Source organism: Lissotriton helveticus, chromosome 3_1, assembly GCF_964261635.1.
Source record: "Lissotriton helveticus chromosome 3_1, aLisHel1.1, whole genome shotgun sequence".
NCBI classification, from domain to species: domain Eukaryota; kingdom Metazoa; phylum Chordata; class Amphibia; order Caudata; family Salamandridae; genus Lissotriton; species Lissotriton helveticus.
In genome coordinates this window covers 321,947,529-321,968,043 of record NC_136061.1, presented here as the reverse complement: position 1 = coordinate 321,968,043, position 20,515 = coordinate 321,947,529, and the positions used below count along the sequence as shown (strand labels likewise).

Below are 20,515 nucleotides of genomic sequence, written 5' to 3'. Positions count from 1 at the left end.
AGAACCACGCTCTGCGCCATGGGGTTTTTGTCCACACCCCTGCGCAGCCCTGGCGTACTCAGGGACCACCCACTACGCTCATGCACACAGGGGGGTATGCAGCAAGTGACATTTCCCCTATTGGGGCCACGACCTGGTGTGACATGGTTGCGTACACTTTACACTACTCTCGAGTCACCAGCCGTTGTGGCCTGCATGGACACACTTGTGGTTTGCATACCCACATCGATCCTGCACATCCACGCCTCACTCGTCATTGTGTACATTCCCATTCACGGGTCACTTGCATCCTTCGGACATGGCTGCATTCCATATCTACACGTGTTCAGCTGTTGTGTGGCTGTGGTGCCATGATATGGCTGCATGGTGTGTTGGGGTCACCCAGGATCACCATGGAGTGGTGTTGTCCTGTCTGGTAGGTGGGCATGTTGATTGGCATGTTGTATGTGGTTTGGTCATGTGGGCATTCCCACAGTTGTGCAATGTGTGATGGTGGCCTTGAGGTGTGTGGTTTGTTGATTTTGCACTTCCAACGAGCAGTCTAGTTCCATATGTGCCATCCTGGAAGCACTTGTTGATGACGGACTGTCGTAAGATGTAGGAATCTTGCACACTGCCTGGGTAGTTGGTGGCGACATTGGTGAAGAGTCCCTGGTGGTCCACTTGCCAGCACATTGATTGAATGCATGTGCTTTCTGTTGCGGTAGTGGTGTGCAGTATCTGTAGGGGGCATATGCGGGACATGTGTGCAGTCTATCGTCCCCAACACGTCTGGGAATCTGGCTATGGTGTAGAAGCATTGTTTGGTCTCCTGCTATTCCTGCGCAGTGTGGGGGAAGTGAAGGTACTGGGATATGAAGCTGAGGATGGCATCCAGGATTGGTTGTGATGAACTTTGATAGGGCTGGCTGTGAGACCCCACCAACTCTGGCAGTTGTTGGTTGGAAGGTACCAGAGGCCACCAGGTGCAGCACAGCCAGCAGCTTTGTTTGTGGAGGGATGTTGGTTCTCCGCTGTGCTGGGACCGTCAACCTGAGGGCGATTTGGGTCATGATGCGGATGATGGGTGTCCTTTTAAGCCTGTATTGGGCAATGACTTCCTCGGGCTTTGGGTCTGTAAGACTGGTGCGTTTTTGGTAGGTCCGCTGTCTTACTCTGCGCTGCCTCTGTGGTGGTCTGGGGGGGTCCGGGTCTTGGGGGTGGTGGCGGTGGGTGTTGTGGCCCTGTTGGGGCTCCGAGCTGCATGATGAGTAGCTCCATGGCGTCTTTTGTTCTTCCGGTGTGGTTGTGTGCGAGAGGCAGGTGTTAATTCCCTGGTGCCAACGCGGCTTATCGCATGGTTTTGACTTGCGTCGCGGATCTGGCATTTCGTGGTGAAAGTGGTGTTGTGTTTTTTTTGTGTGTTTTGCACGGGAACGCCTACTCTGCATCTTATAAGGGTTACTTGGTGGTGTACATCGTGGAGGTAAATTTTGGGACAGTTATCGCGGGAATACTGGCGATGTCCGCAGTTTGCACGAGCTTGTGAATGGGGTCCTAATCTTTCTCAGATTTTGATGCGATAAGGTGGGGATAAATTGGAGTTAAGTCCTTGTGAATATCCCCCTTAGTGTGTCAAATACATCAATTCTATTGTTTCAATAACAAACTTCTGTTTTGGCAGTTTGTTTTTGAATAACAAAAAGAACATATGCAATAGTAAAAATTGATGGAGGGAATGCTGGACAATTTACACATTCACCCCTAGTCACATGGATCTGGGTTTAATCCATCCTTCTTTTGCCCACCACATGACCCCAGTTTGGACCCAGCCAAATGCAAATTAGTCTTGAACTGTTCCTTATGGGAACAGTCCAGCCCGGACTGCCAGGCCAGGTCCTCCCTGGAATGATAACACGCACCCTGGGACTGGTTTAAGGGCATCACCCTTCATCAGCCAGGCTAGCTTGAATATAGTGGTGTAGTGAGCATGGGCATACACTTCCCACTTAGGGCAACATATGCAAAAGAAACAATTGATGAACGGAATGCTAGACAATGCACACATTCACCCTCAGTCACAAGGATCGTGGTTTAATCCATCATTCTTTTGCTCACCACACCACCCCAGTTTGGACCCAGCCATATGCAAATCAGTCCTGACCCTGTTTCTTATGAGAACAGTCCAGCCCAAACTGCCAAGCCAGGTCCTCCCTGGAACAGAAAAAAGCATCCTATGACCGGTTTCAGGGCATTACCCTTCATCAGCCAGGCATTACCCTTCATCAGCCAGGCTAGCTTGAATCCATTGTTGTAGATGAGCCTGGGACCCACGTCTGGGCATATCCTTCCCACTTAGGGCATCATATGCAAAAGCAAAAATGGATGGACATAATGCTGGACAATGCAAACATTCACATTTTATGGGATCACCCTTCATCATCCAGGCTAGCTTGAATCCAGTGGTGTACTGAGCACATTATCCACATATTGGCATACCCTTCCCACGTAGGGTAACATATGCAAAAGAAACAATTGATGGACAGAATGCTGGATAATACAAACATTCACCTAGCCTGAATCCAGTGGTGTAGTGAGCATGGGACCCACGTCTGGGCATACCCTATCGACTTAGGGCGACATATGCAAAAGAATCAATTGATTGACAGAATGCTGGACAATGCAAACATTAACCAAGCTTGAATCCAGTGGTGTAGTGGGCACGGGACCCATGTCTGGTCATACCCCTCCCTCTTAGGGCGACATATGCAAAAGAAACAATTGATGAACAGAATGCTGGACAATGCAAACATTCACCATAACATAATGAACATGGCAAAAGCTGAACAAAGTTGCAGGAGCCGCAGTGTTGTTTCACAATTCTTGTGCTGCACTATTCTTCTGCACACCAAACCCCATTCCAGCAATTGACACAGAGATTCTCCATTTTGCTTTATACTCTCAACTTTCCCTTTGCTGGGAAAAAACAGACCTGCATCTGATCTCACGCAGAGCAAGACAAGATCATATTTTGTCCTGCAGAGTGCATGATCTTAGTGTTTCTTGATCTTTGTGCACTCTTTATTTGAAGAGACAGCAATCCTGATGCTCCTCTTCAACATATTTCATAGCAATCATTATATGAAGAACTAGTCAGCCTGTGCATGAAGACGAACCTCAGACAGTGCTCCAAAATACTACAGACATTTTGCGCTGTCTTATCTCTGTTCCTGCCATTGCATATGGCAGCAATTTTACACTCAAGTTAGAAGTGGTCATGTTAGATAAAATAATACAGAACTTCAGACAATCAAGAGGGCATGAGTTTAGGCTTGAAATGATCATGGTAAAGCTTAAGAGTTTTCAAGTAAAGTGAAACCATGTAAAAAGACAATGGTCATGAGGGGGACAAGAGTTTATCATTCCAGAGATACATTTACTACCTTTTCATGCAACACAGCACAGAGCATGGTTTCTGTGCTCCATTGCGTGAAAGGGAGAAAGCAGTACACCACCAAATCTACTAAGATGTGACGCTGTTCCCCTCTCTCCCTGCGCTGGCACGTTTTGGCTGCCATGCGTCAATGCATATAAGGTTGCACTATATTGCAATGGTGTGTTCATAAGTGAATGATGCTTAGCGCAGATATTGTAATGGAATGGTACCTTTGTTGTAATAAATATTTAGCTTATACTTAGTTTCCAACTTTTCCCACTTTGAATGAGTGCTGTGCAGAACAGCACACATGAAATGTTGGAAAAGTTAAGAGAAATGAAAAGATTCCTCCTTTTAATGCCTGCCTTGAAGGGGCATTGTATTTTTTTTGTGCAACCCTGTCCACCATATAGCCTTATATCAAAACCTATTGGTGGTCATATGTAAATGCTCATGTACCACCCATGGGGTGTCCCATTGATGGAAAGCAATGCATAGAAGCCCCAGTACCCATTTTCATAACCTCAGGGCTAGAATATCTCAAATCAACAGTTTATCTCAGTTTGCTTCACTTTTGTGACACAAATCTGTGCAAATTGCTAGTACAGATGCTCCCCACTGTAAGGGCCAATTTTATATATGGATTGACAGATGACTGTTATGCCATGGGGACAACGAGAGTTACTCTGATCCCATGATGGAGATACCACCCACCCAATTTTTCAATGACTGTCAAGCAGGCGGTCATTTATAACCATTGGTAGGACACACCATCACACCTGTACCTGTCAATGCATCTCGCTGTTTAGTGCAGGACTGCATGAGCAAGAAGTAACTCTGCACCAAACAGTTTTCTTTTTTATTTTCAAAAAGAAAATCCTGAAACTGGCTTTTCTTTTTGAAAATAAAAAAAGTAATGCTCCCTTCGCCATGGGAGTCATCTCCCATAGTGCGGGGACCATTATTTGTTTTTTACTGTCCCTCACCACCAAGGTTTGTCTGGCAGTGACTGACAGTAGCAATAAAGGCTACATGTCTGCCCATCTGATTAGGTGGGTGGACATGTAGCCCTTTTTAACAATGGCCCGTAATCTGTCTGGCTGTCAGAGGTTTGGCTAGGGCGGTGACGGAATGATGGAGTAGTCATAGCAATACCTATGCTCCGTCTGCAATTAAATCGGGCAGGCAAACCATTATGTTGGCGGTGTGTATACCCTGTTGCTATTGCAACAGAGTATACACAACACCAACATATACACCTGCGATGTTAAAGGAGACATACATTTCCACCTCAACAAAGCATTGCCTTTGCCAGACCACAAATGCCTATTCACAGACTTGAAACTGTATTAGAGGACAGGGTCAACATCAAGACTGGCCGAGGCAATATGAAAAGATGGGACTATAAAACATGGATGGCAGTGGCCTTTGAAGGGTCAGAATCACACACTTGCCAAGCAAGCATGTCTTAAAACAACAGTTTACACATTGGCTGATGGTGTCTACATGTTTGATGACCGTTGTTTACACCTAGACTTTCAAAGATCATGCTTGGAAACAGAACACCAAGGCTGACAATGGATACGTTAAAGGACAGAGTCATTGCTAGAATAGATGATGTACATTTAGACTAAAGAGTATATTTTAGATATATACACAAATGTGTTAATATAGGGATGTGACCTGGTTGTTTGATACTGTTTAATTGTAGCTCGCATTCCATTTCACCCTATTTATCAGCAGATTGAAGTAACTATTTACAGGCATGCACTGACATCACTGACAGATGGTCGTGTCATGCAGTGCAAAGCTGGAGGCCTGTTCATGGAAATCCTGGCCACTGATGCTTTGTTTCGCTACTGAGAGGGTAGATGTAAAAGATGACATCCTTGTCAAACAGTCGAGGGTGCAAATCCCTGATTATAAAAGATAATCTGGATATGTTTTCTTACCTGCAAGGATGGTTCCTATGTCAAAGATCCACCACTCAAAAGATAATGCTAAAATACTAGGAACAGCTAGCTTTGTGAGCTGGTGCCAGTTCTGAAGGCACTCCCAGGACCAACCTGGGAAAAGAAACAAAGAAATATAATAATTAATTTACTTGAAATAGGCAGTCTAAAATGGTTGGTCTAGTCTACAATGTAGACATTGTCCTAGAGTTCACACAATGTACTGATGTCTTATAGTGGAGTATGTTTCCGATGACACATATACAACATAAACATTTTCATAAAGTATAAGTAATACAGACTGATTCCAATGGAAGATTACAAACCATGCAGAAAATTATGGTAATGTTTGGAGCTTCTTTAATGCTGGCTTCTTTATAATACACAGATACAGCAGTACATAGATAATGAGACTGCAACCCTCTTGCACTATCATCCTAAAGTTAACATCACAAGAAGTAGATTCCACCAGCTACAATGGTTACTGTCCCAAATACTCAATGGTAAACTAATGTGCATGAGATCGGTCCTCTTGCAGATACAGATAACTCACTCTCCCCATCCACCTTTGATTCTGGATAAATCCTTTTGGGAACTTCTCAGGGCCCAGGATTATGTGTTGTATGTTGTGTGCAATTGACAGGAAGTACCTAGAATGAGCGACTGCATTAAGGATGAGGTAAGAGGGATCAAAGAATAAAAGTAGAAGCATTGTCTTTAGTCAAAGATTATAGTGCTAGTGGTCTCCAGATGAGAATCCATGCTCATATAAAAGAATTACAATGAGAAAGAATCGTGAGATATAAATGAGAAGTTACTCTGTCTCCAGCCTTACATTTATTCAATTTTTTCTATAAACCCGCTCCTTTGGATCCCATACCAGTGGCAGTTACCAAGGTATCCTAGAGGAGGTCAGCATGCTCCATGTGACTTGAATACTTCTGTTAGACATACTCCCTTGTTCCTTTTGGACAAATGTGACTGATTGGTTGAGCATCTACCTAGAAACACGTTTGATTTGAAATGTATTTCTTGGAATTTGGTGGGTCTGCTCAACAAGATCAATAATGCTGATTGGCTCAACATAATTGTTTCCATATTGTGTGTCTGCAGTAAACTTTGTGTAGGGATACAGTCTTTATTGATGGGTGTCTTTCATTCCATACTTTGGCAGAAAGTTCTAAAGGAGGCCACCATAAAGGTGGCCTCCTAACACTAACATAAACTACTCTACAAAAAAAGGTTATAAAAGCCCTTCCACACTCTCCCCACTTCCAAATTATATTGATTCAGTTTGAATCAAAGTTGGTTTTGGTTTGGCAATTTTCATCACAACAATTTTGTCATGGACCAAGTGAGCATTGCTTCCTACCTAAAGTAAACACTCAGTCGCCTTTTAGGCAAATTTAGTTCAGAGTATTTTATTATGTGGAGTGGGGATTTCAATTGCAGATTATGCCTAGTCTTAGATGGGGCAGTCTATGGGCAGACAGGGTGGGATATTGAAGATCCCCATAATTTCGAGCACTCACATATTTAACTCCATATTAAATAGGATTCACTGTATCTAACCTCTTGAGCTAATTACCCATGTTAACATGGAACATATTTCATTTCAGGGTAGAGGTAAAGGCAGGCTCATTGACTACATTGCACTCTCCCAGTCCTATTGACCAAAGTCTATCAATTTTGGAGTGTTACAAAATGGCTTGAGTGAGCACTATCACTTATGTCAGCTCTTCGATATAGGCAAGGTTAACCATCACCAGATAGTTGCATCTAGTATCCCACTAACTTATAATGCAAACAAGGGGATCTTATGCAGATGGGCCACGTTAGAGTCTCGCCATATTTTAAAAACAAATGAGAGTCAGATTCTAACCTGTTTAGAGGATGAACTCAACCAGAGATTATGCCTAATGTTTTTTGAGGAAATTTGCCAGATAACTGCTAACCTACTCACCATTTAAAGCAGGAAGGGAGATGCCAAGCCACACAGGTGGGTTGACAGGAATTGCTCTAAGGCACATAAAGACCTTATGCTTGCATTAAAACATGCTCATCGTGATCAGCGGTTGGTGAGACTGTCTAGACTGAACTATAAGCCGGCTACTACATAGAGCAGAAAAGAGCTCTTTAGCCAGTTAAAACAAGGATTCCAATTTGTTTTGGAAGCCTGTAAATGACCCCTATCTTAAAAACGATCATAATACACATATGAATGTCGTCATCCCTCCAAAGGACTGAGTTGTGCATTTCACAAAGGTCTATAGCTGCAACGAAGTAATTGATAGTCAATTTAAATGTGGTCTTTTCATAATGACAGGTGAGCGCATGAGGATAGATCACTCAAGTCTCTGGGAGGTGATCCATGCTCTGAGCTACACTCCAAGAAATGAAGCTGCTGGCCCTGACTTTGTTCCAGCTGACCTATTCTGTGATAATCCTGACCTGTGGGCTTCACTACTGACAAATATTTTGAGGTGCATATTTACACAGGATCCTCTGAAATCATGGCTGAAGTCAAGCATATTATCCATCTTTAAAAAAAGTAATATATCTGACCCTCAATGCTATCGCCCACTTTCCTTAATTGACATTGCTTTTAAACTCAGGGGCAGAATTCTACTTGAACGCTCGGAAGCATGGGTAAACGAAAAGAGGTGTTTTTCTGTTAATCAATATGTGTTTAGACAGGGATTAGGCACCTCGGATCAGTGTCTCAATTTCCTCTTGGTCATCACCAAACATACCAATGCCAAGAGTTGATCTATCCACCTTGGCTTTATGGATTTAACATCAGCATTTGAGTGGGTGGACACAGGAAAGGTGTGGGCTAAGCTTTTCAAACCACTTTGGTACACTTCTTGGCGCGCATGCATAATGGAGTGACAGGCCATGTGTGGAATGGGGAACTCAGTGACTCAGTCACTATGAAACTGGGTATAAGGCAAGCGGTGTGTTTTGGCCCCATATTTATTCTCCCTTTACATCAATGATCTAGAGGAGTTGCTTAATGTAAATCAGGCTGAAGTACCAAAGGTTGGTGCTAGGAATTTACCCAACCTTTTGTATGGGGATGATTGTGTATTAATAGCAAGAACAGGAACTAGTCTGCAAACATTATTGAATAGGTTCCATCTTATCATGCATGATCTGGGTCTAAGGATTAATACTACTAAATACCATGTTATGGTCATCGGGAAGACAAGTACTGCTTTTAAGACACAACTCATCAGCGGCCATTATCTCTAGTACATCCCCACCTAATCTCATTGTAGGTGTTCCTTTTGATCATAAATGTTCATGGTCCCATCTAGCCAAGATCAGGAAACTAATGCTTGAACAATCCACTGAGGCCATTTTTAGATTTGCTGAGAAACTAAGCAACAAACTCCTAAATGCCATGATTAATATCTACTACTCGTAATGTCTTTCCATGTCAACACACGGAGCAGAGGTCTGGGGTTATTGTGATTTGAACTATGGCAGGTTGCAAACACAACTTTTTCAGACGTCTTTTGGCTGTCCGAAGCAGTATCACTTTATCTCTCTGTCATGTTGATTTGGGACTTGTTCTGTTAGAGGGCCATATTAAATTAGCACCGTTGATGCTTAGAAGAGCAATATAGGCCAAATAAGAAACCTCGATTAATCTGGCTCTAAATAATTGACAACTATAAGTCTTTAGGTAAAGTGTTGAATCTCACATGGTTATGTTTTGTAAAGGAGCATCTTGCCTTGACAATCTTCTCTTAATGGATACCATTAAAAAAAAAACAACTGAAACATACATTTTTTGCCCTATGTGGCTAGCAGCGACAGCCACATAGGGCAAAAAAACGTGTACATGAATTTCTACCTCCTGTTACTGCCATAAATATGGAGCCATATTTGTTGTTTCCCCTTTTCCGCTCACAGAAATGTATTTTAATTAGATTCAAGTTTGGTAGTGCATTTTTTCCAGTGCATATGGAATTTAATCACTAACAACAGTTTAAAATCACTAATTACCCTCTGTCAACGTATAGATGTGTTTGGAGACAAACCTTTCAATACCTGCAATTGCATCTGCTACACTCTGTTATAGATAAAGCACTCTTTGCTCGACATTCTTCCAAACGTGGCTATGACTAGTGAGCAGGGCCGGACTGGTGCTTTCGAGCACCGGGCAATCCCCCGGTAGGCTGGATGGGATGGGGGCCAGTTTTCTGACAGGGGGCCGGTTTTCTGGCTGGGGGGCCGATTTTCAGTCCCACCATCGGACAGTGAGTGACGTGACACGTGAGTCACTCACTTCAGAGAGAAGTCACTGTCTGACTGACTGTCTGTCTGAGTCTCAGACAGACAGTCACAGTCAGTCAGACAGACTTCCAAGTGCCAAGCAATACTGTACTACTGACGGTCTGAGTCCACCAATCCGCTCTCTGTAGCTGCAGGAAAAACAGCCGCGCCAGCTAGCCTGATTGACCGGTTGCCTGTGCAAGTGCAACCAAACTAACGTTTCAGGAGGATGAGTGGTAAGATTACATCATTATGTCGAGTAATTGGAAAAGTTTCTTTTTTTGATAGCAATAGTGCTCGTGTGAAGTACACCTTAGATCATAGCTATGCATTGTGAGGTTTTCAATGTGATTTGTGCTGTATTGTAGATGAGGGTGTATAATGTGTAACTTTCCACTTTAAATTCATCCCATTAAAATAAAGTCCCCCTCCCCCCCCACTGCTGTGGCCATATATTTCTGTTGTAAATAGGGCCAATAAATAACAGGGAGCACTGAGCATGGGCCAAGCGTATGTGTGTGGCCCCTTCTTTCCATGAGCAAAGACTTGAAAATATTGCAAATAGTGACACAAAATTCATACAAAAATATGATTGAGTCTTTTAAAAAATCAATATGTTTATTTCTCCTACATGTGGAAGCATTTCATGTGAACATCAGATTACATCACTACATTGAGAGGCATTTTTAGAAGTAATAGCTTTGGAACATAAAAGGATGGACTCTCACCGTCCATGATGACAATGCTATATTAACAAACTAAGTGGCAAGTCGTGCACCATACATGTAGCATAAATTATTATCACATGGAGCAAATGTATAGTCTGGCAGGAGAGATTTTTGTACAGGGTTTTTGTACCGTGCACACCCTAAACTCAGGTATTTCAATGTCCCGGCATGTGATAATGTGGAAAAAGGAGGCATGATGTAATAAAATAATTGTATTGCTGCATATATCTAGTACTTACTACCCTTATGTGAGGCACTGAAGCACTACACTGTCAGTAAGTTGATCCATGTAAGCTGTATGGTTGGAAAGTGGTTGTCTTTATTTTGCGATTCTATGTGATAAGAGTTTTCATGTTGTGCGTGATGACCACTGAGGTGCGGTTACTGAGTTGTGGAACATAAGTAGAAAGAAGGGATACCATTACTCGTCATGCGTGTCCCCAAAAGTGACAGGTCTGTGTGTGTCCTTAAAAGTGACAGGTCTGTGTGTGTCCTTAAAAGTGACAAGTCTGTGTCCCTAAAAGTGACATGCCTGTGTGTGTCCTTAAAAGTGACAGGTCTGTGTCCCCAAAAGTGACAGGTGCACGCCCCCCTGCAGTGTCCTTAAAAGTGACATGTGCCACGCCCCATAGCTGTGTCCTTAAAAGTGACAGATCTCAAAGCTCTATGATGGCTGTAGGTGTCCATTTGTCCCAAGGGAAGGTCTTCCAATGGGCGGGGTTTGTTTTGGGGCCATCAGCGAACCAGAGTCCTATGATGTTTGTACGCCATTGTTATGGTGTAGAGGTGTGCGCCCCTTTTAGATGCTGCTTAGGATACATATAAGGCGTCCTTAAGAGCCTCGTACAGCAAGCAGACGCCTGAATACAAAAAGGTGCCCCCCCACATCAGAATGAAGAGATACAACCCATGTGTGAAAAGGCCAGTGTTGGGTGGCTCCCAGCCCACTATCAATAGATATTACTGCAGTTTAACACCCCTGGCAATGGACGAAGATGCTCAACAAGAAATCCCTAGGGATATGGCCTGCGACGTTACTGGTTATGGCAATGGCCTATGTAGGCCTATGGAAGCACTTCGTCTCAAGGATTGCGTATGTCGGATGTCCCCGATTAAGGGTGACAGCAGCGAAAGTGAGGGCTCATGTAGTGGCAGCGTGCTTGCTGGCCTCAGTTCAATGGACATGGAGGAAGCTGAAGAAGCTGTAGCACCTCCTAATATACCCATCTATGAAGACATGGCCCTTCAGGAGGATAAGGCTGCTGAGAAGGTCATTCTGCACCAGCCTGCTACAAGCGTCGAAGATGCTGGTGCATCGCAGGACATTAGCGACTCTCAAGATTTCGGAGCCGCCACAGAAGGCGATGAAAATGCGAAGGTTAGTAACATTTTTACAGACGAGAATGCTATGATCAGGCAATTATATTGTGTCCTATGTAGAAAGACACCAGGAGCCAGGATGTATATTTAGGTCTTCTTTATTAATCTTCAGTTCAGGATACATCTGTCTTGACTCCAGCCAGCCTAGTGTGGTACCAGCCCCACCAGGAGCAGCCTGCCTAGCTGCTCAGCCCATCTCTAACTGCCAAATTCGTCCCCCTCAGTCACCCAGGCATTCCACGCATCACAGACACACCAACATTCTAAGACCAAGTCACACTCTGGCTGAGCAGCTAGAGGCAGCAGGGCTAGAATACATGTTATACATTTAAGTAGGGTATAACATTATCCCTTTTTCCTTAAACAAAAGCAAAAAGGAAACAAGAGAACTAAGTACAGGTAAAGTAATGGAACGAATCTCAAAGATGCAGAAAATGGACAAAGCAACGACCCATGACACTGTGTGAGGGGCCAGCACACAAAACACAACCTAGTTGTACTTTTGTACTGTGCGCAACTATAAGTGGTGTATACCCAGGTTGTACATTAGTACTGAGCACAACTGACAATGGGATATGAACCCATATCCAACCCTGTGAAAGGATTACACAAAATGATTTTGCATGGGAAACAAAAAACAAACCCATGACCCAAACCTCCTAAAGAGGTTACTAACTGGGACTCGACCCCCCCTCAATGTTTGACAAGAGGTAAAAATAGCGATAGGGCTATAGCCCAGACCTACCCCTAATTTAAGGGATAACTGTGAAGACCACCACCAAACACAAGGATGTGTAACACTAATTAGCGCAGAACTGTGGCATCACTTCTCACTAAACTGTAGGCTAGAAATTGCAGCTGTGAAATATTAGCGAATAGTGAGCGATTACCCACCCAAACGAAACACTATGAACAACACTGGAGCGCTGTACTCTCCAAATTGACACTCTGCACAAAGTTTACACAGTGCAGTCCACATTTTCGCTTTGCAGTTGCGCACGCTTAAAAAATTAATATTGAAACAATATCTGCATGAAATATGCATCTTTGAATAAAAATTAATGTAAATACCTCCTTATAATTAAATGCTTACTTAGTTGCTCGACAGAATAAAGGCATACAGCCTCAAATTCACAAAATCATTCTGTAACATATGACTGATGATATTCTGTGACAAACATGCTGTAAATAAAATAAAATTAAAAATGTAATAAAGCACATATAATGAATCAAAAACGACTTTAAGCTCAAAGTTTGTCAAAGAAATATACTGTAAATAACACAGCAAAGTCACCCAACTGCAATGCTGCACAGTTCCATTAAAATATTTCCATCTTCTAACACAGGAAGCCTTTCCCTCGAAAATCCATTTAGCGCTGAAAGAAGAAGAGATTTATGTCACAGCTTGAGCCAAGCTGTAAAGAGAAACTGACACTGCTTTCCCGGCACTCGGAACACAGCGAGATCACAGGCAGAGATTCATTTTGTCAATTACTTCTCAGCTGTGAAGAAAACAGACACAACTCTGACGTGCAGACAAGCTTCAAGCACGCATCCTACAGTGTTGAGGAGTGCTCAATCACAATCACATGTTATACCCTACTTAAATGTATAACAAATTACATAATGGTTTATTTTATTTCTTCAACGAGCTGTCAATATTTTCTTCTTTTTGACACTAGAGAGCCACCACAGTTGGATGCAACTACTTCATAAACTATGTTAAAAAAGATGTAGCACCTCCTAGAACACCCGTCTATGAAGACATGGACCTTCAGGAGGATACGGGTGCTGAGAAGGGTGTTCTGCAGCAGCCTGGTACAAGCGTCGAACATGATGGGACATCGCAGGACATTAGTGACTCTCAAGATTTCAGAGCCGCCGCAGAGAGCGGTGAAAATGCAGAGGTTAGTAGGAAATGTTATGTGCAGTCATCTACATAACGATGTATTTTATTTCTTCAACTTACGGATTGTAATTCTTTCTTCTTTTGAACCCTAGAGAGAAACCCTAAAAAGGCCTGCGCCAGAATGGCGGTCTCCAAAAGCATACATAGCAAGAACAATACAATATATTTATAGTTTGTTAGACCCGTACAAGGTGTATAAACTGCTACGGGTGGTGTATGGGTTGTACGCTGAAAAGAAGCTTGTCCACCCTGATATGTTGAGAATCTTGACATCTGCACTCAATGAGATCCGATATGCCTATGACCCGAGCTTAAAATTACCGGGTATGCAGGGGATGGGCACCACTTTCAATAGAAAGCTGATAGACAGACTCGTAGCAAGGCGTATGTGTAATCTGTATAAAAAAAATAGAAAAATAGGGTATTTGGCCCACGAAAACTGTTTTAAACAAGGTCTTATTCACCGTTACATGATAGCGTGTTTTTAGAACAAAGTAATAGAATGTTACACCTCAAGGTGTTAATACGTCCTTAAGACACTTACTGTGAAAAATGTAAAGTATACTCTGTTTATGATTTGTTAAAAAGTTTCTTTACTTTTTTTATAAAAGGTACTTATGCAAAACAAGTGTCATTCATTGTCTGGCGGGTAGCGGATGATAACATTTCGGGGGCCCGGTTAAAAAAGTGTTATTATGATACAAGGGGAGTTGGCAGCTTGTGAAGCGTCAAAGCTCTATATAGAAGGACTGTAGATGAAAACGAACCTGTAAGCAGAGACCTGGTGAAGAACTGGTATCAGGAGAGGAGGCATATTCACTACATAAACCCGCCAAAAGACGTTATAAGAGACGTCCTACAATCGTTAATGCGCAATTAGATTATCAATGGCAGGGGGATATCATCAGCCTTCAAGATTTAGCAAAACATAACAATGGAGCTCATTATATATTAACCGTTATGAATGTGCTGTCCAAGTTTGCCTACGCAGAAGCGTTACGCGATAAAACTGGGGCTAGCGTTACGGCCGCTTTTAAAGCCATCTTCGAGAAGGGACGAATTCCTCAAAAAGCTACAAACAGACTGAGGTAAAAGCAGCGGTTGTAGAGGGGTTTAACAGAACTTTAAAGTCTAAGATGTGGCGGTATTTTATGGCCCACAACACCTACAGATACGTTGATGTCCTACAGGCTTTTTAAGATGTATATAATGGCAGTTATCACCGGACCATCAAAACAGCCCCCGTAGAGGTAACTCATACTAATTCGTTAACTGTTTGGAGAACTGTGTACGGACATAATTTCGCTACAAAGGTGAAGAAGCCTATTTTTAAAAAAGGTGATCACGTAAGAATTTCAGAAAGCGGTCTCTACGAAGGGTTACCAACAGACTTTTAGCGATGAAATATTTATAGTGGAAAGTGTGGAGCTTAAAGAGGGTTTGTATACCTACAGGTTAAAGAACTACGATGGGGAAACGGTGTCTGGGGTCTTTTACAAGGAAGAGTTACAAAGGATACCAGACGATCCGTACAGGGTGTATAAGGTTGAAAAGATTCTGAAAAGAAAGGTAGAGGCGCTAATAGGCAGGCATATGTCAAATGGAGGGCCTGGCCGGAGAAATTTAACAGTTGGGTGTTGGCCAGCTCCCTGAAGGGTGTGTGATCTGAGGAGCATCTAAAAGCTGATGTTATGATGGAGACAGATCCCTTTTATATTACCCTGCCGTCCAATGCTTCAAAAGACATGCTCCCTGACAACCAAATTTCAAATTATACAGTGAAATTGGCTAAGCCTGTGGACCTGAAAGGTGATTGGGAGGTAGCCCTAACCGAGATCCAATACCCTAGAACCTGGAACACATTTACACAGACTGAGGCTAAGTTTTACCTAAAGCGTGAGCAGGACCCTGTGAGCATGCACAAGAGCATCCCATCCGGATACTACCCAACCTTTTTAAGTGTTGTTGATGTCATCAACAAAGCCATAGGTACCATCGAAACATATACGAATACCCATCTGTCACTAGATAACGTATGAAGGAAGGTGTTTCTTAAAACACCGAGTTGCACCACAACGTTTAACTGTTCCGGTAAATTAAGCCGAGTTTTAGGAACAGTCCAGAATGCTAAAAGTCTGGTCGAGCCGGATCACACGTGCCCTGATATTAACGTGAGGTTCTACACGCTCTATGTGTATAGCAATATTGTAGAGGCCCAGAGGATCGGAGATAGTTACTCGCCCTTGTTAAGATGGGTCCATGTACAGGGTGAAAATAATATGATGGTCAATATTCAATTCAACAAACCCGACCACATAGCAGTTTCTAAAAAACATTTTGACACTATTTCAATTATGATCTTCGACAATCAGTTGCAGCCTGTGTCCTTTAAATACGGGAAAGTTATTGTTAAGCTTCATTTAAGACCGAGACGCGACAGAGGTTATTAAGCAGACATCATGGTGGTGGTGAAAACATACGGGGACCCTTCAATGTACAGGGACTATTACCGAAAACAGGCCGGCTATGGAGGTCCACCGTACTTTCAAGGGTCACCTGTTATGTATCGGGCTGGTCTAGGAGGTTTCTTCCGCAGTCTGTTAAGAAGAGCTATGCCATTCTTGAGAAAAGGCTATGAAATTGTGAAACCGCATGTTAAGGTGGCGGTTTCGAACATTGCCCTTGATGTTGTTGGCTCTGTTACTTCGGCCGAACGCATGAACAAACAACTGCAAGAAGGCGCTGGCTTAGTGTACAAGCTGTCTACTGACGAAGGGCTAAACCCTGAAACACTAGTGTCTAGAGATACCTGCACTGCCAGAACCAACAATGGTTAAAAACTACAGCGACTTCAGAGTGCGAACTTACTGCATTTACCAGGATGCAATGGGGACAAACAGCGCTGAGATGACAGCAGGGTGCTCCCGCCCCCCTTTGCTATTTCTTCGGCCTCGAGCTGACGAGCTGACGAGCTGACAAGCTCTCCGGTGTAGCACCTGTGTGCCTTGGAGGGGTACTGTGACCCGCGACGACCTGTGCTCCTTCTCAGCAACCCCAAAAGACTTTTGCCATGTTCCTCAAAAACTTTATGCTCTCTACTGACGAAGGGCTAAACCCTGAAATACTAGTGTCTAGAGATACCTGCACTGCCAGAACCAACAATGGTTAAAAACTACAGCGACTTCAGAGTGCGAACTTACTGCATTTACCAGGATGCAATGGGGACAAACAGCGCTGAGACGACAGCAGGGTGCTCCCGCCCCCCTCTGCTATTTCTTCGGCCTCGAGCTGACGAGCTGACGAGCTCTCCGGTGTAGCACCTGTGTGCCTTGGAGGGGTACTGTGACCCGCGACGACCTGTGCTCCTTCTCAGCAACCCCAAAAGACTTTTGCCATGTTCCTCAAAAACTTTATGCTCTCTACTGACGAAGGGCTTAACCCTGAAATACTAGTGTCTAGAGATACCTGCACTGCCAGAACCAACAATGGTTAAAAACTACAGCGACTTCAGAGTGCGAACTTACTGCATTTACCGGGATGCAATTGGGTCAAACAGCGCTGCGACGACAGCAGGGTGCTCCCACCCAACCTTTGCTATTTCTTCGGCCTCAAGCTGACGAGCTGACGAGCTCTCCGGTGTAGCACCTGTGTGCCTTGGAGGGGTACTGTGACCCGCGATGACCTGGGCTCCTTCTCAGCAACCCCAAAAGACTTTTGCCATGTTCCTCAAAAGCTTTATGCTCTCTACTGACGAAGGGCTAAACCCTGAAACACTAGTGTCTAGAGATACCTGCACTGCCAGAACCAACAATGGTTAAAAACTACAGCGACTTCAGAGTGCAAACTTTCTGCATTTACCAGGATGCAATGGGGTCAAACAGCGCTGAGACTACAGCAGAGTGCTCCCGCCCCCTTTGCTATTTCTTCGGCCTCGAACTGACGAGCTCTCCGGTGTAGCACCTGTGTGCCTTGGAGGGGTACTGTGACTGGCGACGACCTGGGCTCCTTCTCAGCAACCCCAAAAGACTTTTGCCATGTTCCTCAAAAATGTTATGCTCTCTACTGACGAAGGGCTAAACCCTGAAACACTAGTGTCTAGAGATACCTGCACTGCCAGAACCAACAATGGTTAAAAACTACAGCGACTTCAGAGTGCAAACTTTCTGCATTTACCAGGATGCAATGGGGTCAAACAGCGCTGAGACTACAGCAGAGTGCTCCCGCCCCCTTTGCTATTTCTTCGGCCTCGAACTGACGAGCTGACGAGCTCTCCGGTGTAGCACCTGTGTGCCTTGGAGGGGTACTGTGATCCGAGATGACCTGGGCTCTTTCTCAGCAACCCCAAAAGACTTTTGCCATGTTCCTCAAAAGCTTTATGCTCTCTACTGACGAAGGGCTAAACCCTGAAACACTAGTGTCTAGAGATACCTGCACTGCCAGAACCAACAATGGTTAAAAACTACAGCGACTTAAGAGTGCGAACTTTCTGCATTTACCAGGATGCAATGGGGTCAAACAGCGCTGAGACGACAGCAGGGTGCTCCCCCCCCCTTTGCTATTTCTTCGGCCTCGAGCTGACGAGCTCTCCGGTGTAGCACCTGTGTGCCTTGGAGGGGTACTGTGACCCACGATGACCTGGGCTCCTTCTCAGCAACCCCAAAAGACTTTTGCCATGTTCCTCAAAAACTTTATGCTCTCTACTGACGAAGGGCTAAACCCTGAAACACTAGTGTCTAGAGATACTTGCACTGCCAGAACCAACAATGGTTAAAAACTACAGTGACTTCAGAGTGCGAACTTACTGCATTTACCAGGATGCAATGGGGTCAAACAGCGCTGAGACGACAGCAGGGTGCTCCCGCCCCCCTTTGCTATCTCTTCCGCCTCGAGCTGACGATCTGACGAGCTCTCCGGTGTAGCACCTGTGTGCCTTGGAGGGGTACTGTGACCCGCGACGACCTGGGCTCCTTCTCAGCAACCCCAAAAGACTTTTGCCATGTTCCTCAAAAACTTTATGCTCTCTACTGATGAAGGGCTAAACCCTGAAACACTAGTGTCTAGAGATACCTGCACTTCCAGAACCAACAATGGTTAAAAACTACAGCGACTTCAGAGTGCGAACTTACTGCATTTACCAGGATGCAATGGGGTCAAACAGTGCTGAGACGACAGCAGGGTGCTCCCACCCCCCTTTGCTATTTCTTCGGCCTCGAGCTGACAAGATGACAAGCTGACGAGCTCTCCGGTGTAGCACCTGTGTGCCTTGGAGGGGTACTGTGACCCACGACGACCTGGGCTCCTTCTCAGCAACCCCAAAAGACTTTTGCCATGTTCCTCAAAAACTTTATGCTCTCTACTGACGAAGGGCTAAATCCTGAAACACTAGTGTCTAGAGATACCTGCACTGCCAGAACCAACAATGGTTAAAAACTACAGCGACTTCAGAGTGCGAACTTACTGCATTTACCAGGATGCAATGGGGTCAAACAGCGCTGAGGCGACAGCAGGGTGCTCCCGCCCCCCTTTGCTATTTCTTCGGCCTCGAGCTGACGTGCTGACGAGCTCTCCGGTGTAGCACTTGTGTGCCTTGGAGGGGTACTGTGACCCGCGACGACCTGGGCTCCTTCTCAGCAACCCCAAAAGACTTTTGCAATGTTCCTCAAAAACTTTATGCTCTCTACAGACCAAGGGCTAAACCCTGAAACACTGGTGTCTAGAGATACCTGCACTGCCAGAACCAACAATGGTTAAAAACTACAGCGACTTCAGAGTGCGAACTTACTGCATTTACCAGGATGCAATGGGGTCAAACAGCGCTGAGACGACAGCAGGGTGCTCCCGCCCCCCTTTGCTATTTCTTCGGCCTCGAGCTGACGAGCTGACGAGCTCTCCGGTGTAGCACCTGTGTGCCTTGGAGGGGTACTGTGACCCGCGATGACCTGGGCTCCTTCTCAGCAACCCCAAAAGACTTTTGCCATGTTCCTCAAAAACTTTATGCTCTCTACTGACGAAGGGCTAAACCCTGAAACACTAGTGTCTAGAGATACCTGCACTGCCAGAACCAACAATGGTTAAAAACTACAGCGACTTCAGAGTGCGTACTTACTGCATTTACCATGATGCAATAGGGGCAAACAGCGCTGAGACGACAGCAGGGTGCTCCCGCCCCCCTTTGCTATTTCTTCGGCCTCGAGCTGACGAGCTGACGAGCTCTCCGGTGTAGCACCTGTGTGCCTTGGAGGGGTACTGTGACCCGCGACGACCTGGGCTCCTTCTCAGCAACCCCAAAATACTTTTGCCATGTTCCTCAAAAATGTTATGCTCTCTACTGACGAAGGGCTTTATACCTGAAACACTAGTGTCTAGAGATACCTGCACTGCCAGAACCAACAATGGTTAAAAACTACAGCGACTTCAGAGTGCGAACTTACTGCATTTACCAGGATGCAATGGGGTCAAACAGCGCTGAGACGACTGCAGGGTGCTCCCGCCCCCCTTTGCTATTTCTTCGGCCTCGACCTGACGAGCCCTCCGGTGTAGCACCTGTGTGCCTTGGAGGGGTACTGTGACCCGCGACGACTTGGGCTCCTTCTCAGCAACCCTAAAAGACTTTTGCCATGTTCCTCAAAAGCTTTATGCTCTCTACTGATGAAGGGCTAAACCCTGAAACACTAGTGTCTAGAGATACCTGCACTGCCAGAACCAACAATGGTTAAAAACTACAGCGACTTCAGAGTGCGAACTTACTGCATTTACCAGGATGCAATGGGCTCAAACAGCGCTGAGACGACAGCAGGGTGCTCCCGCCCCCTTTGCTATTTCTTCGGCCTCGAGCTGACGAGCTCTT

General features: G+C 44.7%; 1 protein-coding gene across 4 annotated transcripts in view; it reads right to left on the bottom strand.

The window, feature by feature from the left end:
- Positions 1–20,515, bottom strand: part of LOC144822416 (multidrug and toxin extrusion protein 2-like) — a 1,067,040-nt gene that overhangs the window by 658,746 nt on the left and 387,779 nt on the right. For all 4 annotated transcript variants that reach the window (XM_078679900.1, XM_078679899.1, XM_078679901.1 and 1 more), the window contains exon 6: positions 5,368–5,481. In XM_078679900.1, the coding sequence (XP_078536026.1) occupies positions 5,368–5,481 (114 nt within the window). The remainder of the gene's footprint in view (positions 1–5,367; positions 5,482–20,515) is intronic.